This window comes from Cydia amplana, chromosome 25, assembly GCF_948474715.1.
Source record: "Cydia amplana chromosome 25, ilCydAmpl1.1, whole genome shotgun sequence".
Classification (NCBI taxonomy): Eukaryota; Metazoa; Arthropoda; class Insecta; order Lepidoptera; family Tortricidae; genus Cydia; species Cydia amplana.
The window spans coordinates 6,527,724-6,554,354 of NC_086093.1; the positions used below are offsets into that span (position 1 = coordinate 6,527,724).

The window sequence follows — 26,631 nt, forward strand, 5'->3', positions numbered from 1 at the left end:
GTCTCCGGACAATGAGGACATTTCAGCAAATTGACCATATGAACGTTTTTCTCGTGAATAATCTTTTTAGACAGAGTTGTTAAGCTGACGTCGCAATAGTCACAGGTGTACCCTCCTTCCCTATGGTAGTATCTATGGTGCATCTTTAAATGATTTTCCCCTTGGAAGCTGGTGCCGCAGACATCACAAATGTACTCGTGGCATAAGTGGTACTTATTGGCGTGACGCAGTAAGTATTCGAAGAAGACGAACTTCATATTGCAAGTTGGACAAGTGGGGTTGTCCTTGTCTAGTTGGAAGGGCAGCAGGCAGTTAGGGACGCTGACATCGTACTCAGCATCGTGACCGATTATGAGGTGGGAGATCAGTTGTTCCAGGTCTGGAACTTGTTGGGAGCAGAGTTTGCACGAGATGCCAGTGACGTCTATTTTGATAGCGGCGTCTTTGTTTCTGTTGTCTTTAGTTCTGTCGAAGACGGCCAGCTCGAGGTTGGCGAACTGGTGGACTTTAGCGGTATGCTCGCGCAAGATCTCCGGGTTCTTCATGGGCTCTGTGCAGTAGAAGCACCGGTACTTGCCCTTGTACCACAGGAAGGGCGTCACGTTGCCGTACTGGAGAACGTACTCTACGTTCCGCCGTTTGATCAATTGTTTACGTTTGATTTCCATTTTCTTATGTTTATCCTCCACTGAACTGATTTTTGCACCTGCAAAGAAACGGTCGTATTTAGCGTCTCATGATTTTGTCCCACTGCCCTCCGGTCGTCATGTTTAATGATAAAAATCTCTCTCTTAAAACTTTTCGCCGCGTAAGCTTATCGTAATAGATTTAGCTGCGTGCTGCGTTCATGAGTAGGGATTAATTTAAAGATAAAAAACGGGAACTTAATGGTACTGAATATATTTATTTGGAAACAACCTTCTTACAGTAGGTGGGAAATTTAAGACTATAATCACATGATATTCAAAACTATTTCAACGGAAATGTACCTATAGTCAAACAAACCCTAAAGTTGAATTAAGTAATTGACTTGCTATTAGCTCAATTGCTTAGGTACATAAAAAATTACATATTGTATAACATGAGAAAACTTTTCTCGTTAAAGCTTTACCTATTTAATTATTTTTTGCAACGACTACAAAAAAAAGTAATAGAGCAACATCATAACATAAATGTGCAATGTGCTCAATAATGAAAACCTTCAGTATCAAGCGCGCTATACGGATGATCTACGAATGTTACATAGGCAAGTATGTAATTGACATAATAGTTAATATTAGTTAAGTCACTTAATTATTATTTCTCATTTTTATTTTCTAGATTAATTAAATTTTCACGCGTCCGTCGACGTGTCTCTTCAAATGAGCCTTCAGCGTACTCTTCCTCAGATACGCTTTAGCACACACGTCGCACGTGTACATCTGTCCGCCCGTGTGTTTCACCATGTGCGCGTCCAGGTGCGCCTTGTTGAAGAACTTGTATCTACAGACCTCGCATTCCACGTTCCTCTCCTTGTAATGTACCCGTCGAACGTGTGCGAGCATTATACCCTTCTGCGGAAACAGCTTTTGGCAATGAGGGCACTCGCTGCGGCATTTCTCTACGCCGTGAACAGTAGCCAAATGGAGGTTCTTGTAATATTTACTCTTAGAAATCTCCGGACAGTAAGGACACTTCAAATGGTCGATCAGATGGTAGTTCTTTTTGTGGTTGTACCGTCTCGCGGCTGTAGTGCAGACAAGACCACATATATCACAAGGATATCCACCTTCCTTGTGGTAGTCATTGAAATGTGTCGCAAGCGCATTTTTGCGGTGAAAAGATTTTCCGCACACGTTGCATGTGAAGTCGTGGTTGAGGTGATGCTTGTTCGCGTGTCGGAGTAGGTACTCGAAGTAATTGAATTGTATGTTACATATAGGACAAGTAACTTTTTCGTTACCGAGCTCAAAGGAGAAAAGGCAGTCATTTATCGAAGTGTCATAATCTGCTTCGTGAACTTGGATTAAATGGTCAATGAGCCCTTGTAAATCAGAGATGGGTTGTATGCATAGTTTGCAAGAGATGTCTTTGACGTCTAGCTTGACGGGGACCTCACTATCCCACGTGTTTGATATCCTCATGTTCAGGATTTGGTCGAGATCGAGGAACTGATGCATAGCCTGTATGTGATCTCTTAGTTCGTAGGGATCTTTGGCGGGCTGCCTGCAATAGAAGCAGAGATAGGTGGAGCGCGCCCACATGAAGGGCATCACGTTTCCGTACTCTAGTATGAGGTGGACGTTCCTCCGAATCAAAGAGAGTTTGTAGCGCCGCAGCGCGGTTTTCTGATGCTTCTTATCCTTTGGTTTGCCATCTGTAAAGAAAGCGCAGCGTTTATTGTCGCCTTCCTCTTCTTAGTCCAGGATACGGAACTTCACAGTTGTGTTTAGTTTAGCCTAGCTCAATGCAATTAAATAGTTTACGAGAAAGATGCAGTAGAAATCGTATTTATGACAGTTTTACTTCATTACTTTTATTTGTAAATCAGTGGAAGTTTGGAATCTCAGTTTCTCCGCAAGGCAATGTTTTTTCTTATTCTTTTATTTATTATTATTAACCTAACTTCGTTATACCTACTAGGGTAACATAAGTCTACGTGAATAAAGATTTCTTTCAAGCTATATCAGGACAGATTAATTATTGCATAATTAAAGCATACATAAAATTACGATGGTGTAGTCAGACTCGCATATCTCGTATCTCGTGTATCTATACAACAATATAATGGAATTACAATTTACAATTTAATGGAATTATAGATAAAATTATATTTGTGCCAATAGTAGAAATGAAACAATATAAAAATGATAAAGACTGTTTAATTGTATGAGGCGTAAAAAACTTTACAAACACACTACTGTCCTGTACTGTGTGTATACTGTGTCCACTTCTTCTATTTCACCACCACAACTTCATCTATTTCATCTGACCTGGAGTGGTTCAATTTAATATGCCTCGCGAGATATGAATTCCTCATGAAAGTTTTCCCACAAAAATCACAATTAAAGTCCTTGCGTCCCGTGTGCGCCATGAGGTGCACTTTCATCTGGTAACTCTCGAAGAACATGTCCCCGCACACCGGGCAAACGTGCTCCTTCACTTTCTGATGAACACGCCTTAGATGCCGCACCATTATATTGTCCTGAGGAAATACTTTCGGACAACGTGGGCATTTAATTCTCTTTTCTTCAACCCCATGCACTTCAGACAAATGCACATTTTTTAAATAGAAACTCTTTAAAGTTTCGTCACAAATCGAGCACTTGTACACTTTGGCTTGATGGAGAGTCTGCTCGTGGAGAGCTTTCTTCGGATTAGAGGAGAGTACCATATCACAGTATTCGCATTCGTAACCGCCTTCCTTATGGAAATCTTTTAAATGCGTTGTATAATATCGTTCGGAAAAGAAACTTTTCCCGCAAATCTCGCAAATGAAACTGTGTTCCAGATGTTCTCTGTTCGCGTGTCGTAGAAGATACTCGAATAGATCAAATTCCAAGTTGCACGTGCCGCAGGTGGGCGTGCCTGTCAGTCGGAAAGGGAGGAAGCAGTTCGGTATGTCGAGATCGTATTCAACGTCGTGATTATCAATTAGATGTTGTATGAGCTCGTCGAGATCATGCACGTCGGATGAGCATAGCTTGCAATGTAAATCTGTGATTTCAACTTTGATTGCCGCTTCTGCGTTGCCCCGCAGCCGAGTGTACTTTTTAACGGCTACGGGTAAGTTGACGCAGTCGTGAGTTTCGTAGTGGCAGAGTATTTCTTTGGGGTTTTTTTGCGTGTCCATGCAGATGAAGCACTTGTATTTTCCGCGATGCCAGATAAAGGGTATAACGTTGCTGTATAAGAGGACGGACTCGATGTTCCTCCGTTTTGTTTCGAGCGTCCATCGAGCTTCTGGTTTGGTATCGGCTCGCGACAGGTATTTCGAACCTGCAACCAAACGAGAGCTTTGCTTAGAATTCTCCACTTTGGACGGTAAAACGTTGCCGTCGACAGCAGACCTGGCGACGGACTATCATTGCAGGCTATTGGGAGAACATGAAGCGAACTCAAGCACGAAGCTCAAGACGAATCCAGATGGCGGCGCACTGTGGACGCCCTCTGCCCCATCTAGGGGACATATAGGACATTAAGTCAAGTGAGTCATCTTCCTCCGAATAAAAACTCCGCCTAAAATTAACAGCTACAAAACAGGCGATATTGTATGATTTGTGCGCCTAAATCATGAGTTTCACGTGAACAAATGCGTTATGAATTTTTTTGTGAAAAAATTAATAGTTTTAAAAAATGAAAGTACACAAAAGACTCGGGTCTCTAACGCGTTGAAAAAAAAACAAGTTTCGTCTTAATTATTACAGGCTGTAAAACTGAGTCGAGTCTGAAAGCAGTGGACTCTAAGGACTCGATTCTTAACCAACACTAACAGGTCTAAAAGAGAGACCAATTTTTAAAGCATCGTCTGTCTCTGAGAAATTCAAGTGGTAGGAGTAGGAACCTAGTCAATAAAACGACGAAGTCAAACATTAGTACGTATATTTATAAACCGTACTAGCAGTTACAGATCCTTAAGGCTAAGTATAATCAACTTAGAAGGCTAATAGTATAATGCTCCTTAAATACAAACATAAGGAATTACATATTACATAACTACAGCTATTCTATATATCATTCGCACAACTCAAGTTACATAGTAAACTGTATTTTAAAAATACTGTAATAAATAAAAATACAAAAAAAAATTACGTTACTTTAAGATCAGATCATATTTTAAAAATATAAATAAATGGCTCCAGACTATATTACTTATACAGTAATTTTGATTCTATCAAAATATATCAAGAAAAAATGTATAAAGAATTCGGATCAACCGAACTAATTTTTAACGACAGGCGGTTTTTATTCTTATGATTCTTAACTTTAACATAAATAAAAAAAGTCCTAAAGTAGAAGTAATAGATTAACGATAACGTTGTACCATTTCTAAATTAATCGCTATCAAGCGTTCTTGACACAAAATCGTGACGATTCGTATCTTTGTTAAATTGGCAAAACATGGTCAGTCATTAGTATAAATATACCGATTTTAGGTTACCTAAACTATTAATCCCCTATTTCATTCCATGATTTCTACATTTGTAACACTTGCGCAGTCAACGAAAATACTTTTACTGGACTAACTCCGGTGTTCAAAAGAGTAAGAGCGTTTTCATATTATCCGATCCGATATCGAATACGACCACAAAGGAGCAAAATGTAGAAAGTGACTTTTTAAATTTATTTATTACTCATTTTATAAATGTTTATTGTTAAAAAGAAAGCGTTAGTGCAAAAATTAAAGGATTCAATGTCATAGGACAGTCTCTAGCAGCTCTTTCTCCAAGGGTCATCTGACGAAATCGGATCGGACAATGTGAGAACGCTCTAAGAGTTTGTCATGACTGCTGGCTTTATACCAGTCGTGCAAATAAGTAAATGTTAAAACGAATATCGTTTGTAGCTACTTTTACGGAAGTAATACTCAAACGGAAGACATAATCACCTTGTCAACTAAGTCATTTACAAATTCAAAAGAATTGTACTCGCAATTTGAACTAAAACCTAATTTATTTTCAATGAATAAGGAAGTCAGTTAGGTAAGTTCTTATGCGCCTAATGAGATCGAACTAAACTTGAACATGGCCGTATTTTTTGTGCATGTCCATGTGAGAGCTGAGATTGCTTCGCCTGAGGAACGCCTTACCACAAACTTCGCAGCTGAACTTTCTCTCTCCCTCATGCTTTACCATGTGCATGCGAAGGAGATAGTTATCGAAGAACTTTTCGTTACAAACGGAACAAGGCACGTTTTTCTCCTTCAAATGCGTTCTACGGATATGATCCTTCATAAAGGAGTTCCTTGTGAACATTTTGCCGCAGTAGGAACACTTGTGACCGATGTCGTGGGTTGTTATTAGGTGTTTCTGCTTGTGGTACTGAGATTGGAATTGTTCGGGGCATTTAGGACACTTGTAGTCTTTCGCGTTGTGGGTTTTAGCCTTATGTCGCGCGAGACACCATTGGTTTTTAAATTTAAGCCCACATACGTCACATTCGCATGACCCGGTATGAGCGTAAGTGATGTGAACTTTGAGATTGGTGACATTTTTAAAACTACGCCCACAGAAATCGCAGATTCTGTTATTGTTGCTGTGTTCGGAGTTGATATGTCTTAGAAGGGTGCTGAAATATCTAAAAGTCTTATCGGAACATAGGGGACATGGCATATTGTCTTTGATTATTCGGAAAGGTTCGAAGCAACGTTTTAGAGACTTGTCGTAATTAGCTTTATGGTCAGCTATGAGATGGTCTATTAATATGTCCAAGTCGTCGATAGGCTGACAGCATATTTTGCAGGCTAAATTGGCGACATCCACCTTAACATTTATCCTTTCACCTTTGCATTTCTTCATGCACTTAGATTTGACGTCGCAAATCGGGTGTTCCCTTAAAGTATGTTCTTTAAGTTCTTCAAATTCGACAAACTTTTTAGAGCAGTAAAAACACGAATACTTTGAAAAGAATTTGAAAGGTATAGCGGTAGACATGTTGAGTACGCATTGGATATTTTCCCTAATTTGTAATATGTTCTGTTTCTTTCTGGGCTCGATGTAAGACTCTTCAAAAGCGTTACTAGGCAGAGGAGCATCGATTTGAGAAAGTAATCTTACTTCGCATTTATTAAGATGCTGTTTGAGACCCTGCTTAGAATGCAGCTCCTTCGCGCAATAAATACACTTCAAACTGCCATCGTCTGGATGGTCTAACTGTATGTGTTTCTGTAGTAGGCTATGAGACGCGAACGTTAACGAGCAGTCTTTGCATTTTCTGAAATGGAATGTGTTTTGGTGTTTCCGCAACATGCCTTTCGTTTTGAAATTGCTGGTGCATTGGTCACACGGGTACCCTCCCTGACGATGGTTATCTCTCGAATGCAGAGCGAGATCTCTTTTCTTATTGAAAGTAAGTCCACAGTCATCGCATATGAAGCAATTTTGTGGGTGAACGCTGTTCACATGCTTTACCAAGTATCCGAAGTAGTTAAACTGCTCATCACATAGTAAACATCGGAAATCTGACAGTCTGTATAACTGAAACGGGATTTGTACGCTGGTGTCGTATCTCAGATCATGTTTCGAGTTCAAATGTTCGACGACTTCGTCAAAACTGTTAAAGGGGTCGCAACAAATCTCGCAAACGATATCTGAGACGTCGATTTTAATCTCTATATGGTTTCCTTTAATAATTTTAAGGGAATAATCGTTCGTAGAGCAGAGCCCGTGTGACTTTGTGTGCTTTCTGAACTCCGGATACTCTGTATAGTTTTTCCCGCAGTAGAAACATAGGTACGTGCCCCGCCATTTGAAAGGCATCACGGAGGTGTTATTGAATAATATTTGTAAATTTTTCCTCCGCCGCTGAGAGGTACAGCTGTCGTACGGGCGGTGCGGATATTCATCTGAAAAGAAACGATTCTTGCTGTCAATTCACTCTTACAACTCCTTAATTAACGACGCTTAATATCAGGTAAGTGCTTGAGTAGCGTTTTTAACATGGGAGGCCATGTGACCGCGGAGGTTTTTCTTCCATAGGAACTTCTTACCGCATACATCGCAGTGGAAATTTCTCTCCCCTATATGTTTCACCATATGGCTTTTAAGGAGCGCAGCATCGAAAAATCTGTCGTTGCAGAGCAAACACTGCACGTTTTTCTCTTTGAGATGCGTACGCCTGATATGGTTGTCCATGAAGGAGTTTCTGGTGAATAATTTTCCGCAGTAAGAGCACTTGTGGCCGGATCCGTGTATCGTAATTAGATGCCGTTGCATCGCGTATTGCGACACGAATTTCTCCGGGCACTCGGGACAGTCGACTGTCTTGTCGCCATGGACCCTGCCCATGTGCGAACGGAGATCTACCGTTCTTGTAAACTCTAGTTTGCAAGCGTCACAATTGTACATCTTGCCTACCTTGTGACGTCGCGTGACGTGCGCCCGTAAATTTGGTTTCGTCCTAAAGGACTTTCCGCAGTACATGCATATATTTTTATTATCCGTATGGGCGATACTAACGTGCCTTAGCAGAGTGCTAAAGTACCTTAATACTTTTCCGCAAAAAGGGCAGGCAAAATTGTCCTTTATAAGTCTGAACGGTTGAATATTCATTTCTATAGACTTGTCAAAACGCGCCTTATGTTCCGAGGTTAGGTGGTCTATCAAATGGTTCAAATCGTTCATAGGTTCAAAGCACATCTTACAAGATAAAGATGATATGTCTATTTTAATCGAAATGTCCTCTCTATTTCGTAATTTCATGGATTTAAACTTGGAATCGCAATGGGGATGCTCGATCATAGTATGTTCTTTGAGTTCGTCGCATTCTATGAAATCTCTGGAGCAATAGAAACATCTGAATTTATTCATGAAATATTTGAACGGTATCGCTGTGGACATGTTGAGGATACAAGCGATGTTGTTCCTAATCTGTTTAACATTGGGCCTCCTTTCTGTATCGTCGATGGACACGATTTCGTCGATGATATGATGCGATTTGGATTCGTCTTTCGCGGAAGTGCAGCCGGCCGCGTGACGCAAGAAACCCTGTTTGGTATTCATCGTTTTCAAACAAAATCCGCATTGCAATAAGCTATCGCCTACATGTTCTGTTTTCATATGTTTTAGCCGCTTATCGGACGACGAGAAGCTTTTAAAACATATATTACAAGCCGACGAGTGTGTCTTAAATTTGTGATTACTAAGCGCCCAGTTAGTAGGAAAAGAAATAGCGCACTTATTGCAAGTGTAACCTCCCTTTTTATGATAAGATCTGAAATGAGCGGTCAGGTCCCGTTGTTTGTTAAATTTCTGATGGCAGACATTACACGAAAGGACTTTTAGAGGATGGCTATTGTTAACGTGAACGATGAGCTTGCTGAAGTGATTGAAGCTTTCCTCGCAAAGTAAACATTTGAGATCGGCAAGTCGGTATTTGACAATGTGAAGATCGGCTTGTTTGTCATAGGGTAAGTTGTGTTTGTGTATCAAATGGGAGATTATCTCATCGAAATTTGGGGGTGATTCGTTGCATAATTGGCAAGTGATGTCGGTCACGTCAACTTTGATCTCGACATCAGTGCCTGATACTCGGGTAAGCGCGCGGTCCTGTAAAGTACATGGTCCGTGCGCTCTCGTGTGCTTCCTAAGCGCATCATAGTCGGGCACGTCCTCGCCACAGTAAAAACAGAGATATTTTTGCCGCCATTTGAACGGTATCATCGAGGTGTTGTTGAATATTATTTGTAGATTTCTCCTCTTCCGATAATTGGTGCTTTTCACGTTTTTCAGCCCAATTTCATCTGAAAAGAAATTTACTTCTCTGTAATCTTTTGTAATTCACAATTAGGCCAATTTTGAGCGTATTTTGTCTAAGCTTTCTTCTTTCGTAACATTCAAACTATATGATAAGTAAACAACAACTTGGCACGAAAATATAACAACAACAAATGTAATTGACGGAAAACTAAGCGCTCCGTTTGTGCGAAGACATATGGCCTCTTAAATTTTTCTTCCAAAGAAAAGTTTTTCCACATATATCACAATGATAATTCCTCTCCCCGATATGTTTCACCATATGTATATTCAGTCTCGTCTTATCGAAGAACTTTTCCTTACATACTGAGCATTCCACGTTCTTTTCCTTCAAATGTAGTTTCCTGATATGGTCTTTCATGTAGGAGTTCCTAGCGAACATTCTGTCACAGAAAGAGCATTTGTGCCCCGAGCCGTGGGCGTCTATGAGATGTTTCTGCCTGAGATACTGAGTGGCGAATCTCTCGCTGCATTTGGAGCATTTGAAAGCTTTAGCCCCGTGAGCGTTTGCTCTATGCGTTGTAAGTTTAGGCGGGTTAGGAAACACTAGATCGCAGTCGGGACATTTACAAGAGTTCGGCCTGTGATACCTCGCTAGGTGACCTCTATAGGACGGCGTACTCCTAAACGCTTGGCCGCAGTAAACGCATATCACGTTGTTATTAGAATGGCTTTCGTTCATGTGTTCTAAAAGTTTAACAAAGTACCTAAAAGCTACGTTTGGGCAGAGCGGACAAGCCATGTTGTCCTTAGCTATCTTAAATGGTTGGACTATGTCCATCATCAATTTATCGTGTTTCGTATGGTGATTTGATACTAAATGGTCTGATAGAGCGTCTAGGTCACTAATTGACATGCAGCACAACTTGCAGGCTAAAGAACTAATATCTACTTTGACTATAGCATCTTTCCCTTTAATGGATTTCATGGCTATCCCCTCAGGGTCGCAGTAGGTATGTTTAGTTAGAGTGTGAGTCTTGATTGGTTCAAATTCTGGATGGTTTTTTGAGCAATAGAAACAACGAAACCTATTCATATAGTATTTGAAAGGTGTAGCCGTGGACATGTTTAAGACACAGGCAATGTTCTGTCGTCTGAGCTTGGCTATCCTTTTCTTTTCTACCGCGTCGGGATCAAATGTTTTCACTTTAGCTTCAATGACATCTGGTTCTTCTTTAATGTCTATTGGCTCGTCGTATTTATTATAATCATGTGTATGAACTAGTTGCTTATGTAACTTCAAGCCTTTTTTCTTACTAAACATTTCTGAACACAATTCACATTGCAAATTGTTTGAATGCGAAGTTACGTGAGCGTTAAGTATTTCCATTTCAGTAAAATTTTCTTTACATAGTGGACAGCTAAGGTCTATTAATTTGAATTGTTCAACATACATTTCAACCTGTCTGTTGTATTTCAAATCATGCTTCGTTACAAGATGATTTACAAGATTGTCCAGATTGGGAAAGTTTTCATCGCAAAGTTCACAGCTCGTATCTGAGACGTCAATTTTAAGCTCGACTTTTGACCGTAATTTGGCTAAAAAGTCTTTAATATCGTTCTTATCGTGCGATTTAGTGTGTTTAATGAGCTCGTCACACAGAAGCCCTTTAGAACTACAATAGCAACAAGTAATGGAGTTCCATTTCCATCGGAACGGTATGACGCTCGTGTTGCTAAAAAGTGTTTCCAGATTTTGCCGCCTCGCCGTTTTGCAGGCCTTTTTGTGCGTTTCATCTGAAAACAAATTGTTCCTCTATATGTTCTGATTAATGTATCACAAATTTCTAACCTATATTTAGCTGGATTATGCTATCTTTAATTTCTACAGGTTATATGAGTGTTCAATAGATGTAATTGATTAAGTACTTTCTCCGATAAAAGGAAATTTGGCAATGGTCGCACTCGCATACTAGTATAGCTCCACTTGGCGTTTGCCGTAATATCCATCATGTTTTGTTTGTGCGAGTAGATCCAACCCGTAATCAGATGTAAACTTCACATGTATTGTTGTGCACTTGAGTCTTCAAATTGTCAAAGCGCGGTGATACTTCACTACAAATTCTCAGATCTATGTTAAACACGTTCCATGTGTAAATCTTGTCTTTCTCGGGGCTTTGAGCGAAGTGAAAACATCGCCACGGCGATTCACGAGTATGAACTCTCTACGGCCGAATCAAATAACGAAACAGAAAAGATCTCATTGCATAGGAAGCATTCTACATGCGCATGTCCAGACTTTTTACTCATTGTTTGAGAACGGGACAAGTAGGTACACAATTTTGGGATAAATAATTATTTGTCAGTTTGTCCAGACAGCACTAACCTTTCTCCAGGGCTTGTGATCCGCACAGAGGACTCGGCCAGGGCACAGGATTCTTCCAGGTATCCGAAATTCACAATGTTCGCGGAGCACCACACAGGCGTTTAGGTGCATGTCTTATTTCGTCTGTCTGTAGGTGTCAACTAATTAGAGGACCGCGCGGGCCGGGGGTGTGGGGGGAGACAAATCTGCATGTATAGACACATGTATAGGTAGTATTTTGAACATACCCCCGCCCTAAACATCACCATGTTTACGAGAAAAAAAAATTATATATACTTCTAGTAATTTGTTGCATTCTGGAATGGAATAGGTTAATTGACAGGTTTGTAAACGGGTAAACGAATAATTCTATTGGTGGGTCTGGTCAGAACGCCGGTAGCCGTCCGGACCTGTACAACGCGCACAACGCCATCCTTCCCAGGACGGATTGATATGATGCGACCGCGTCGCCATTCTAACGGAGGAACATTATCTTCCCTGAGGAGTACTAAGTCCCCAACGGCGGGGGGGTCTGTATAGGATGCCCATTTAGGCCTTGTCTGCAAGGTACATAGATATTCTGTTTGCCACCGTGACCAGAAATGTTGAAACATCTGTTGCACCAGCTGGAATCGGGTGAGTTTATTAGTTTTAATATCCTGTAGCGGATATTCAGGAATGGCAGTAAGGGGTTCTCCAATAATAAGGTGTCCCGGTGTCAGAAGCTTTAAATACTCCGTGATGGGGTACAAAATAATGCTCTACCGAACGCAAATCTACGGAGGATATTGACATGTGATTTAACCTCTGATACTCGCGCATGAATTCAATATATTTAGATTTTAGCCGTGGGTTCATTTGTAACCGCTTTTCTAAGTTAAGGAATCTTTTTTCAGCTATACCGCGGGTCTCACCGAGGGAGGGACGATCACTTAGGAGAGGCAATCTTGTCACGAAGGTACCATCAGAGTTTCTAGTAGTGGTGGTCTTAAAAAATGTCTCACATTCAATATCTAAAGGGTTGGGTTGAGGTGGCTCAGGGGGTTCCTCTATTTTCCAGAATCGCTCAACGACTTGAGTTAAAGAAAGGGCTGTCATAGGGGGCTTTAAACTAGGGAGATTCGTAACTGGCCCAGATATGATGTAACCAAAATTAGTTGATATAGCTGTTAGACCGCAGGGTTGTAGCTGAATTACGTCGGGTTGTAAAAAGGATCCAAAAACGTCAGCTCCTAATAAAACATCTATTTGGCCGGGTTTATAAAATAAGGGATCGGCGAGGTGCAGTGATCGTGTTGCTGATCGGACCGATAGGGGCAGTTCCACATCCGGGTGGATACCGGCAATTGTATCTACGACCATAGTTGAGGTAACCGTAGTAACTGGTGAGGAGGAGTGAACAGGCTTGAACGTGACAGGGATACAATCGCGTATTGTCAAGGCGGGAATATTTCCAATGCCATAAAGTACCATTGGAGATGAGGGGGGAGGGGTTAAATGCACATTGAGCCGGGTTACCGCTAAATTACAAGTAATCATACAGCCTTGAGCACCATTATCAATCAGAGCCCGTGCTTCAACGTAATATCCGTTAGAGGTTTTCATATGAATAACAGCAGTAGCGAGTACGACCAGATCTGGGTTTATAATTATTGAAGCACGAGAAGGGAGTGGGGGAGGGGGGCAGTCTAGTTATTGTGGACTCTCGCGGTGAGAGCCCTTATAAGTTTCAGGCCGAGAAGGGCGTGGAGACGCTGCACGCCTATCTCTACTAGTCGTAGGGGTAGGGGAACGCACATCACGACGAGGGGGTGGGGAAGAGTACCGTGTAGGAGAGTGGTTCGGAGAGCGGCGCCATGATCTAGAAGAAGATGGAGGGGGGGATGCACGGGGTGAGGTCGGTGAAGTAGGACGGGGTGAAGAGCGGTTCATGACGTAATAGCGAGCACCCCCGCCCGTGCGAGGGTGGGGGGAGCTAGGTCTGTTTGGTTCAGGAGAGCGACGAAAGGCAACCGATCGATTCTGCGGGTTTTCACGGGGGTATACCGGGTTACGCGGGTCATTAAAACACAAAAGTGTGTGATGGGTAGGACGGCGGCAAGTACTACAACGATAATCGCGCGTACACGATGCGATTGAGTGTTTATCTAAACATCTATAACACAGGCCATTTGATTTTACGAAATTCGAGCGATCGCGGGGACTCATATCCAAAAAATCTCTGCACTCGCGTAGGTAATGAGCTTGGCTCGAACACATAGGGCACTTCGAGGAACGGCCATTGGATTCGACAACCAACGCATGACGTGGGTCACGTGGGACTCGCGGTACCGTACCGGTTTTGGAGTAGGAAGGCGCGGCATCCACCAGAGAGGTATTTCCAACGTTATCGTGGTGCCGGCATTCTTCTTCTAAGAAATCTATAAGCTTATCAAAGGTAGGCAAATCCTTTTGGCCGTCCCCGTGGCGGCGTTCAAAACGTGACCTCAAGTCCGCGGGAAGCTTTCCAAAACAAATATGAACAAGTATATAAGACCAGTGTTTCACTGGTAACTCGAGTCGTTCTAAACAACGATAGGCAGTAAGTAAAGGATTGAGGAAACTGGCGCGTAGTCCAGTCAACCGAGGACTAATATCCGGCAGGGATATTATTTGGGCAATGTAGGTATCGGCCAGGACGCGCGTATTATGATACCTTCTTTTAAGAAGGTCACGGGCTACACAATAATTACCGGCTTCGACTTTCAAATGTTGTACCAAACGTTTTGGTTCGTCAGATAAAGCACTCATTAAATAATGCATTTTATGGGTGGGTAATAAATCACTTCGGGTATCAACGACGCTGTCAAATTGATCAATAAAGCTAATCCAAGCGTCCGATCGCCCATTAAACCGTGGGATTGGAAGATCAGGTAATTTTTGGGGACGCGGGAGGTCAAAATCAGCGGCAACAATAGTAGCCCGGTCGGGCACCGAACGCATTGGAGTACTCGCGGAGATAGGGGCGACTATCTCGTTACGTTTAACTTTAATATCGACAACTTGGTCGCGCACTGTGCGAACGAGGCCTTGAACATAGGTATATTCCTCCACATCTATCGCCTGGTCTAAACCGCCAAGGAGTTGGGCACTAGCCTCCCGAAACTCCTTGTATTGTTCTTCAAGGTCATTTACATAAACCATAAGTCGGGCGCGGTCCGCGGTATTAATTTGTGAGTGCGCATTCGAAATCCACTCACTGGTTAATCTTAAAGTCCCGATTGACTTTCTATAATCAGCAGTTTCCGTGAATAATGTCGATCTAATTGTATCATTATTTCCGTCCTCACCCATTATAACTCAAACGATAAACACCACTTAGCAACAGGAAAATTGAATATTAATCGTAAAGACACTTTAAATTGAAACGTATGCACTTGCAGATAAGGGTCTAATTGGGAAGCGCGATGGTTTGCCTAACAACAACAATTATTTTACGTAAAAATTAACAATTCTATTTTGCAGTCAGAATACTAAAGGGGGCTTAAAGAATACTAGTTAAACGAATTTCTTTTAAGGGGAACGATTATATAGCATTGATTTTATTGAATGTAAATTTTAAATCCACGTGTTAGTTATTAAAACTTGCAAGCGATATTGAGCCGTCGGCCCTTGAAATAAGGTACTAATTACCACACGGCGATCGGGTTAATCTAAAGACGAGTCGATTGCAGGATACCGTTATAAAGTTATGTAACCAATTCCAGAATGCAATTTTACGATTTAAAACTATAGGTAATTCACTGAACGGGGGAATAAAGTTAAGAAAAGGGGGAATTGTAGTTGTTTATAGCAAGGGGCGTAAAAATTACATAAAGAGGGGATCTAACCACGCTCTGCTACCAAAATGTTTGAGAACGGGACAAGTAGGTACACAATTTTGGGATAAATAATTATTTGTCAGTTTGTCCAGACAGCACTAACCTTTCTCCAGGGCTTGTGATCCGCACAGAGGACTCGGCCAGGGCACAGGATTCTTCCAGGTATCCGAAATTCACAATGTTCGCGGAGCACCACACAGGCGTTTAGGTGCATGTCTTATTTCGTCTGTCTGTAGGTGTCAACTAATTAGAGGACCGCGCGGGCCGGGGGTGTGGGGGGAGACAAATCTGCATGTATAGACACATGTATAGGTAGTATTTTGAACACTCATTTATAATTAAAAATGTATACTGAAAGTAAATTTAACGAGAGATATGAAGTTGAGGCATATAAAACGTTCACAACATTATTTACGAAATCAACGTTTAATACTATAAGTTAATAATTTTAGCTTGTTTATTATGAGACGCCATATGCACCCGCAGGTTTTTCTTCCAATAGAAACTCTTACCACAAACATCGCAATGAAAATCTCTTTCCCCGATATGTTTTACCATATGAATCTTTAGCAGAATATTGTCGAAAAACTTATGATTACAGACAGTACATTGTACGTTTTTCTCCTCCATATGTGTTCGTCGTATGTGGTTTCTCATGAAGGAGTTTTTAACAAACATTTTACCGCAAAACGTGCATTTATGGCCAATATCGTGAGCCTGAATTAGGTGTTTTTGTCGCTCGTATTCGGAGGGGAACTTTTCGGGGCACTTCTGGCAGGGGACCTCACGGACCCCGTGAGTTTTTGCTCTGTGGCTCTTGAGTTTTAAGGCCGAGTTCAACTCTATATTGCAGTCGGAACATTTGAAGATTTTAGGGCCGTGTATTCTAGCTATATGCATGGTTAGAATCGCTTCGCTGGCGAAGACCGCTCCGCAGTTCGAACAAAGATACGTTTTGGCTGAATGTTCTTGATTCATATGCTTAAGGAGAATGTTGAAATAAGAGAATGATTGAGGACAGAGAGGACACCCCATATTATACTTCTCAAGCCTAAAAAGCTGCATAATCCCTGTTACGTTTTTGTCATAATTCGCTTTATGATTCATGATTAAATGATCGACTAACAAATCAAAATCTGTAAACGGCTCAAAGCAAATCCTACACGATAGAGATGATATATCGAGTTTTATACACAAGTTGACACCTTTTAGCGATTTCGGACACTTTCTCTCCAAATCATAAAACGGGTGTTCCATGAGCGTGTGTGTTCGCATGTCTTCATGCTCGTTGAAGTCTTTCGAGCAATGAAAACAAGTGAATCTGTTCTGATAGTACTTGAAAGGTATGGCCGTAGTCATGTTTAAAATGCACGCTATATTCTCTCTATTCTTTTTAGCTAGAGCGTTCCTTTCGCGCAGTCTTTTCCTTTGCGTTTCAATTTCACAATCTTCTAAATCTTCGAATGGTGTTAAGGCGTCGTCAGATATTATAGAGTTTCTTGCTCGCAAACTGGAAAGGATTCTAGTGCATTTCCGTTCAGAGGAGCCGTGAGTGTTGATGAGATGGAGTCGGAGTAAGCTGGAGGTGCGGAAGCAGCGTTCGCATTTAACGCACTGGTAGCCCGCACGTCTGTGGTATATCCTACAATGAGCCATCAACTCTGACTTCTTGTTAAAGCATCTATCGCACTGCTCGCAAGGCAGCAGTTTCTCCATATGATTCTTTCTCACATGCATCACTAAATTACGGAAATATTCAAACATTTTTCCGCACTCAGTGCATTTGAGATCTACTAGTCTATAGGCGGATAAAGATATGGGCACTTCCCTATCATAATGCAAACAGTGTTTAGTGTTTAAATGAGTTATTATATCATCTAAGTTATTGGAGGGCTCATCGCATAGTTCACAGGTGATGTTGGAAACGTCTAACTTAACTTCAACCGTACCAAACTTTTGGTTTATCAAAGACTTGTGTTTAACATTGCAAGGACCGTGGGATTTAGTGTGTTTAACGAATTCCTTGTAATCCGGGTATTTGTCCCCGCAGTAGAAGCAGCCGTATTGGCTGCCGCTTCTGAACGGTATAACCGAGGTGTTGTTGAAAAGTATCACGAGGTTATTCCGCCTGCGCTCGGTGGCGCTCGGCCCGCCGATTGACCGCTGTTTTATATCTGAAACGATATATACAACGTGTCAATCGGGGGCTAACACGCTTTATAAATATATTTGTATTTTTTACGACTAGTATCTGTCTATTATTGGCGAAAAATTTAACGAATGTGACGAACATGATCACAAATTTCAAAATCTTCAAAACTTTTTGCAGATGTCAATAAGAAAATGTTTATTATGTGTATAAATGGCGGCCAAATATATGGCAACCGATATAAATTACTTAAGCTATGTGGAATAAATAAATGACTAGATGGAGACTTAAATATGTACAGGATTAATATGCTTATTATGCCTAGCCATATGCGTCCGTAGGCTTTTTCGCCAAAAAAATCTTTCACCACAAATATCACAATGAAAATTCTTCTCGCCGCTATGTTTAACCATGTGGCGTCTCAGAAGAATGTTGTTGAAAAACTTCATGTTGCATATGGAACATTCCACGTTTTTCTCTTTTAAATGCGTTCGTCTAATATGGTCCCTCATAAATGAGTTCCTAGTGAATAATTTGCCACAATAAGTACATTTGTGGCCTGAGTCGTGAGCCTCGATTAAATGTTTTTGTCTTAGGTATTGTGTTGAAAAGCTCTCAGGGCATTTAGGGCATTTGGCCGCTTTCACCCCGTGTGCTTTAGCCATATGCATGTATAACCTAGAAGGTATATTACATTCGGCGCCACATATGTTACACTTAAATCTACCGTCCCTGTGGTGGCGCCAAATATGAACACGAAGATTTTGGTCCCGTCTAAAGGTTTGACCGCAATACACGCAAATAATATTATTGTTGGTGTGTTTGTTGTTCATGTGTTTTAGCAGAGTGCCGAAGAATCTAAATGTTTCGCCTGGACAATGGGGGCAGGCCATATGGTCTTTGATGAGTCTGTAAGGCTGTAAGCAGGTCGTTATTGATTTATCGTAGTTGGCGTTGTGTTTTAAAATTAAATGGTCTATGAGTGTATCAAGGTCTGGGAGGGACTCGAAGCATACTTTACACGCTAGGGCAGAAATGTCTATTTTGACGCACGCTACCGATTCCCTACACTTCCTAATGCATTTCTGTTTGACATCGCACGTAGGGTGTTCTATTATAGTATGTTCTCTCATTAAATCCGAGTCGGGAAAATCTTTGGAACAATAGAAGCAGTTAAACTTATTTTTATAGAAGTTGAATGGAATAGCCGTCGACATATTGATTACTATGACTATGTTCTCCCTGATCTGCTTGACGCTCGGTCTTTTGACAGGATCTTCGTAATTCTGATCCAGATCCATTGGGTCGTAGTCTTTTTTCCTAACATCTACGCTGAAAACCTCATCATCTCCCTTGCACTTTCTAACGTGCATTCTAAGACCCTGTTTCGTGTGGAATTCTTTGAAACAGTTATCGCATTGCAAAGAGCCATCGTCAGGGTGTTCCAACTCCATATGCTTCTGTTTTAACGCCGCTGAAGGCAGCTTCAACTGACAGATACTACACCTAGTCAAATGGCGATTGTTTCTATGTTTCCGAAGTATATTTAGTGAGCTAAAACTTAAAGGACACAGTTCGCATTGGTAACCTCCCTCCCTATGATAATTCTTCATGTGAGAGAACAGATCTCGTTTCTTGTTGAACTTTTGCTCGCACTTATCACAGATGAGACAGTTTTTAGGATGACTATTATTAACATGAGAAACCAGATAACCGAAATACGCGAATTTTTCATCGCAAGCTAAACAGCTAAGATCGACTAGTCTATACTCTTCTATGGCCATTTCAACATCGCGGTCATATTCTAACTTATGTTTAATAAACAGATGTGTTATAATATCGTCTAATGTAGGAAAAGGTTCGTTGCAAATTTCGCAGGTGATATCAGATATGTCGATTTTAATTTCCATATTTTGGCCTCCTTTCAAGACTTTCAAAGAATGATCATCGGTCGAGCAACGTCCGTGGGACTTGGTATGTTTCCGAAGCGCGGGGTATTCGGCAATGTCCTTGCTGCAGTAAAAGCAGAGGTATTTGCCCCTCCATTTGAAGGGTACGACCGAGGTGTTGTTGAACAACACAGCGAGGTTGTTGCGTCGTCGCATCGAGGACGATTCGCAGCCTTTGTATTTCCGCGGTTTAACATCTGAAAAGAAATTCGCCACTGTAAATGTACCCATGTAAGTTATGCTAAACACACTTCAACTTTTTAAATTAAAAATGGTGCAAATTCAAACTACTAATAGGGTACATTTAAAGTGCTTCGATTTCGTATGGGAAGAGATTGCGTGATTTCAAAAACGCATTGAGCTACAAATAAATTTAATATTGTATAAGGATTCTTATAAAAATATCTGATACATATTAATACATTAAATATACATCAAGATTTACTACTTATATATTGCCTACATCTTTCGAGGAATTTCTAGGCATTAACAGATTCGGGATGATGTACCCTCATGTGCAACCTCAAGCTGTTGTTTTGCACAAACGCTTGGCTGCACAGCGCGCACACATACCTCTTATCATTACTATGTATTCGCATATGATCTCTCAACGTCTGTTTCCTCGCGTAAGACTTCTTGCAGATTTCACACTGATGCACTCTCTCCCCAAAATGCTTGACCATGTGCTTCTGAACGTGAGTTTTGGAGAAAAACTTCTGTTCACACATGGTGCATGAATAATTCTTCTCTCGCAAGTGTACCTCTTTTAAATGGACTTGCATTTTGCTTTCGATCTCAAACGCTTTGTGGCATATGGGGCAATTGAATGCAGGGATTTCTAGATTATGTACGGAGTGGTGATGTCTTTTACGTAGCATGTAGTTAGGGAAGGTTTCGTCGCAGTAGAAGCATTTGCAGAGTTTCTCCTTGTTGTGGACTTTAGTTTCGTGATTGATTCTTAATGTTAGAGAGTCGAAGGTCTCTGAGCACATGGTGCATTTGAATCCAGAGCCGTGGCTGAGAACGTGGCATCTCAGACGGTTTTGGGACAAAAATCCTTTGCCGCATAATTCGCAAATGTAGTTCCCGAAATGTAGATTCATATGTTCGTTGAGTTTGATAAAGTATTGGAACTCTTCTCTGCAAATAGCGCATCGGAAAGAGGTGGAACCGCTTTCTAGCTTGTAAGGGATTAGACCGAAGGATCCGCACTGTTCAGTGAATGTTTTATCATGGATTGAGGTCAGGTGAGTTAAGAGTGAGCTAAGGTCGTCTAGTTTGACATTGCAGAGTCTACATTCGATGTCAGAGACGTCAATTTTGACTTTTTCGTCCCTCCTTAGGTAAGAAACGGCCGCTTTGATGTTAGATTTCTTGTGTTCGTCGCGGGTGTGGTCTTTTAGAGAGTCTGTGCTTTTGAAAGTCTTGTGGCAATAGAAGCAGAGGTAGTGCTGCCTCTGCCACTTGAAGGGGACAACTGTGGAGGTCTCTAGGACTATGGCGGCGTTGGCCTTCATGAGGCGATTGCGTTTGGTGGCCGAGATGGGCTTATCGCTCGGTACAACGGCCCGTTTCTTACCTAAAAAGTGAAATTAACTGTCAACATTGACGTCTGCGGCCTGAGAGTTAGCAATATTGGTAAGTTTGGTGTTAAAGTAACGTAGAAACGAGTTAAATATGTATTTGTGCGTCAAATAAAAGTTTAGTTCCTAAGATGTAGTATGTAAAACGTAATTCGGTAAAGTAAAAAAGATATGTTCCAATATTCCGATTTAAAAACAGATGACCAAACGGTCAATACTCAATTTTAGTTTATTGTTAAAGTTTAGGTCAGTTTGTATAAAGATAGAAGTTTCATTCGTAATTCGGTGACGATAATGGGCCGGACAAAACAAAACGCATAATACAGAACGATATTATAAAAACAACGTGACTAGATACGTAACTTAATATGAATGAAAGTTTAAAACGGAGTTTTTATAATATCATCCTACGAATAATGAGTGACTTGACACACTTTTAATAAAACGGCCTGTTTATGGTCTCTTTTTGAAAATTAATCCAATTAAAAATCCAGTCGTGTCTCGTCCTATAGGCGATACGCTACGGTAATACACAAGGTATTTAGAATAGGGGTAAAATGGCTGGGGTAGTTAACTGTCCCCAGCCATACGCCGCCTACGGGTAGTATCCTAGTATCGCGCCCCGCGCTATATATTCCATATTTTTCTTACACTCGAAAACTGACGCCCTACAACACAGTACCGCATATGTTAAAGCTAGCGGCTACCTATTTGATCATTTTGACCTCACATCGCGAAAAGTCGCGATAAAAAATCTTTGCTCAATATATATTGCTCTGTCTTCCTACTACCCATATCTGGCTTAGTAAACGATAGGCCATTTATAGGGAAAAAACTGCCGGTTGCACCAACTATAAATGATGTATTGGTTAACATAACATAACACAGGTGTTACAGCAATTTAAAATGTTTCGATTATAGAGTTGGTGCAACTGGCTGCATGTGTCAAATCACTAAGCAATTAAAAAGTGTTGAAAACCTTCCGGTTACCATAATAATGTTGAAAATTTCTAGCCATTATTTAAAAGCTGTAAATAAAATAAAAATATAAACGAGAATTTAATTTATTTTTATACTTTATGTACTGACCCAGTTTAGTTTATTAATATTGCGGATAAATCCTTGATATAAAAAATTTGTAACGTTTAAGGCAGGGATTATTTGTATTTTTTACTTTAATCAAATAATAATGTATTGTAAATAGGATAGTTTAAACTGGTAACAAGAAGATATTCAAACATAAGCTTCTTGAGGTGGTGCTGATAACTTTGTAACATTTTGTTAAATTTTTGTAACAATCCATATTTTAAAGGCATCTTTTTTTCTATATTTTTGGCAATATTTCTTACGAAACAGTGCCTATACGTATCAGGCGCGAATACAGAATTAAGTTCAGAAATTTTAACGCGCCAAAATGTAGTCAGCAGCAGAAGTTACCAAGCGGGCGAGGTGTTAAAAATTACCTTGACACACTCTTATTCTCGTAACACAAAAGTCGCGTCAAGATCATTTTGAACACCTCGCCCGCTTTCAACTTCTGCTGCTGACTGTAGGTATTTCACTTCAATTTTGAAGAGTCAGAACACAATAAGTGTGTATAGATCATAATAAACACCTCAAACAATTAGCTATGCTGCTATCAGTACGCGATCTATACTGCATTTTAAGGCATCTTTCACATAAATCGGGATGCAAAATTGTACTTTTCAATATCCGCAACAAACTTCTCTACACAAAATTACCAACACAACCTCAAGAGCGGGGGCACCAACAGCGACAACCTACCTTTAGCAACAGCTTTCTTGGGCTTCTCCTCGGTCTTGGCCAGCTTGGCCTTCCTCTCCGGCTTGGCGGTCTTCTTGGGCCGGCCGCGCTTGCCTTTCACCGCTAGCGAGGAGACGGTGATGTCCTCGGACACTGAGGCTTCGCCGTACTCTTCGTTTTTGAGGAGATCCTCTGGAAATTGTACTTGATGAAATAAGGTTAAAAATTCAAATCTGGCCTGCTAATATAATAATTTAGCGCCACTTGCACCGTCTCGCTAACCTGGTGTTAACCGGTTAAACTGTTAACCCAGTGTCAAATTGTACTGGTAACCATGGTAACTCCAGGTTAGCCATGGTAGCCGAGGCGGGTCGCTAGTAAACTATAAAGTAACTGAAAAAATTTACTGTTTTCTGTAAAAACTAATATTTTTTTTGATTCAAGAGAGGACTCAAAACCGACTCAAAACTGAGTTACAACCTTCTAATTTAGACTCATGAGTCTCATGACACTCCAGTTGTTACCAACTCCTAGCTCAAGCTGTGTGTACTCTGTATAGTGTGTCTGTGGCAGTTTTGTAGTTTTTTCCCCAGATACCATACAAACATAAAATTGATTGGAGTGTTTAACCTTGACACAAAAAATGTTTAGGATTTATCACCGAGAGAGAATTGTTTACGAATTATAGAGGGGTCTAGCTTTATAAATCTGGCTGGGTGGTCAATGAACTAGCTCCAAACTAAAGGTAATTAGAAAAATTCAGATTGGAGCCCTATCCTTGTGTCACGTCTGCAGATTTGCCGCAACAGGAGACTGGACTGACAAGTCTGTATTACAATAGTAGACCATCACCAGACTAGGAAGAGAAAATTAGTTATTATTTTCGAAATTTCAAATAGGATATACATTATTATTTTTTATAATTAATAAAAGACAAAGGTGCAATACATATGAAATTTCGTTTTAGTTAATGTATTTTCATATGTTTCAGATTTCGTTTCTTGCTCGTGTCACAGAATAAATAATAGTACTAAGTCCAGAAGACTCACTCTCTAACAAAACGCGTCTGTTACGATCGGCACAGATATGGCCGCTAGGTGGCGACAGCGCCACGCGCGGCTTATGGCTTTCCCCAAAATTGGGGCCGAACGGATGTACTTTTAGCTACCTGTAGCAAAGCGACGAAATCGCGGAGTGAGACACGCCTGCTCGTGTGCGAAATGTTGATCAACTTAAGTATATTTCTGTTGTTGCTTACCATCAACAAAGTCTGCGTCCTCCTCGAGGTATTCGACCTCTCCGCTGTCGTCAGCGCCGGTTCCCTCCTCAAGCTCCATCATCTGTTCAGTCTTCATCTGGGTCTGGTACAGCAGCACTGGAAATTACATCTTTGTAAGTGAAAAATCACGGTGGGCCCGAACTGGAGAAGAGTGGCCCACGATAGACCCCAATGGAAAGAGCTAAAAGAGGCCATTGCCAAGCGGCACACTCAATTAAGAGACATACTCTAACTCAGATTAAAAGGGCTTAATAGATAGAAGTGAAAGTCAACAGTTGTTCCCCTTTTTAGTTCAGGTAAGGCATAATAATCATGTATGTATGTTGTTGATGTATTATTATTACCAAATTTTATATAAATGGAAAAAGTTACGCTTCCGGCAGGGCTTGAACCCGCATCTTCCGCAATCCGTGCGTTGCTCTTAACCAATTGAGCTACGGAAGCCTACCAGGACATCGCAAATCTTTCCATCCCTTCCTTTATGCATACACGCCATAAGGGTGGCGTATAGCGACATCTACCGAAAGACGATTACATCTTTTGACGGTACGGGATTAAGAGCAACCCACGGATTGCGGAGGATGGCGGGTTCAAGTCCTGCCGGAAGCGTAACTTTTTCCATTTTTTCTTTAATATAAAATTTGGAATATCGCTCGCAGACGTATCTGCTTGTTAAAAAATTGATTTTGTATATATATATTTTTTGCTTGTATGTAAATTCAATGTTGATGTGTAAATGTGCCTTGTGGCCTATTTCCTGAATAAATTTAATGTTGAAACTTGAAGTTGAAGTTATGCTCTTGAAAGTATCAATGAGGTCACCACACTGTCTTCTTCACTCCAGGGTTGTTTTAAATAAACCCTTGTATTAAATAAAACATAATTATTTTCATACATAATAAAAACAAAAGTTTTTAAATTGTTACCTTTTGGTCGGAACTCCCCTCTGCCCACCATATCCACAAACTTTTTCTCCGACTCCAGGACTTGCTTCTTGAAGTTACAAGCATCCCGCAGCCGTGTGATGCACACCTCGCAGATCAGCCGGTTGGAGCCGTTGGGGCCGGTCGGGTGTTGAGATATCTGCATCAATTAATTTTTAATGCCACAAATTTCTGACATCCATCTACTATTTACACCTCCTGATTATTCTACTACAGAGGAAGATAATTTAGCAAATAGTAAGAGTGGGCAAAAATACCATTGATTAATTAGACTTGAGAGTTATTTACATAATTTTAGATTAGAAGAAAATATAGTTGGAAAAATATATTCTTTTGTTATTAATTTTTTAATCATTCTAAATTAGAATACAATGAAACATACTTATAAAACATAAATAATGAAATGTTATCAATTTCTTATACCACATACATCATACATAGGACAGTCATGTAACTCATGTAACATGAGCAATAATAAACTTATTATAAATTTAGTTACAAAAAGGCAACAACAAAGCATTTCCCTGGCACACCCCATGCCAGTTCGATTAGAGAAAATAATTAAGAATTACTAAAGATTAAATGGATATTGTTTTAAGAACATCTAAGCGTAAATAAGAAGATTAGAAACTTACACTAATATCAAAGCATTCCAGCAACATATCGGCGTAAATTTCTGTTTCACTCATCCAACTATATTCTGATCCTAGGTCTTTGTAGCATCCCTCAGAAAGACAACACCGGCACAAGCCGGGGCTTTCTTTCACTACAATTTCATCGAAATCCATTTTCGTAACACTATTAAAACATACTCAGAACACAAATAACAGTTTTAAACCCTTATAATTATTAGAAAACGCAAAGCGTCGATAATTTCACAGCCCACCCGCCATTTTGTTAAGAACGTCTTTGTTTTTTTTTCGACGACGCTTGAACACGCTTCGATCGTTAAAGTACCATCTACCTATGCCCTTTTTACTTTATTTTAATTTTATTAACTTTGCTAACGCCATCTGCTATGAAGTAGCGGTACTATTAGAACAACAATTTTAACGCCATTTAGAAACCACATGTCACACGAATACTTCCTCGTAGCGCTATTAGATGGCAGTACTCGGTATTACTTGTTCCGAAAAATCACAAGATTCACAAGATAGAGTGATACTGATAGATAACTATTTCTTTATTTTGATGATAACATAAGTATCAAACAGCAGAGGCGAATTTTACTATTTATTGTGCGCAAATATTTTCTCAGCTGATGGGCTATACATTTAACATATTTGTATAACTAGGTCAACTATTAGGTACAATGGGCAAATAAAACAAAAAGTTCTTGAAAACAA

At 40.5% G+C, this 26,631-nt stretch overlaps 3 protein-coding genes across 8 annotated transcripts in view; all 3 read right to left on the bottom strand.

Annotated features, from left to right (window-relative positions):
- The window catches only part of LOC134659758 (zinc finger protein 260-like), a 33,698-nt gene extending 7,498 nt beyond the window's left edge, over positions 1 to 26,200 (bottom strand). For 2 of the 6 annotated variants that reach the window (XM_063515456.1, XM_063515455.1), the window contains exons 1-4: positions 25,921 to 26,200; positions 25,268 to 25,424; positions 24,321 to 24,437; positions 23,084 to 23,254 (exon numbers count right to left, since the gene is read on the bottom strand). In XM_063515456.1, coding sequence (XP_063371526.1) covers positions 23,084 to 23,254; positions 24,321 to 24,437; positions 25,268 to 25,424; positions 25,921 to 26,073 — 598 coding nt within the window. In that variant the 5' untranslated portion in view covers positions 26,074 to 26,200. The other 4 variants (XM_063515457.1, XM_063515451.1, XM_063515452.1 and 1 more) reach the window with 4 other exon arrangements.
- On the bottom strand, positions 9,591 to 11,299 carry LOC134659761 (zinc finger protein 254-like). Its single transcript, XM_063515459.1, has one exon. It carries the CDS (start codon positions 10,846 to 10,848, stop codon positions 9,604 to 9,606), a length of 1,245 nt encoding a protein of 414 aa, XP_063371529.1. The 5' UTR covers positions 10,849 to 11,299; the 3' UTR covers positions 9,591 to 9,603.
- On the bottom strand, positions 17,991 to 20,049 carry LOC134659759 (zinc finger protein 26-like). The gene has a single exon (XM_063515458.1). It carries the CDS (start codon positions 19,944 to 19,946, stop codon positions 18,054 to 18,056), a length of 1,893 nt encoding a protein of 630 aa, XP_063371528.1. The 5' UTR covers positions 19,947 to 20,049; the 3' UTR covers positions 17,991 to 18,053.
- Positions 26,201 to 26,631: the final 431 nt, after the last annotated feature.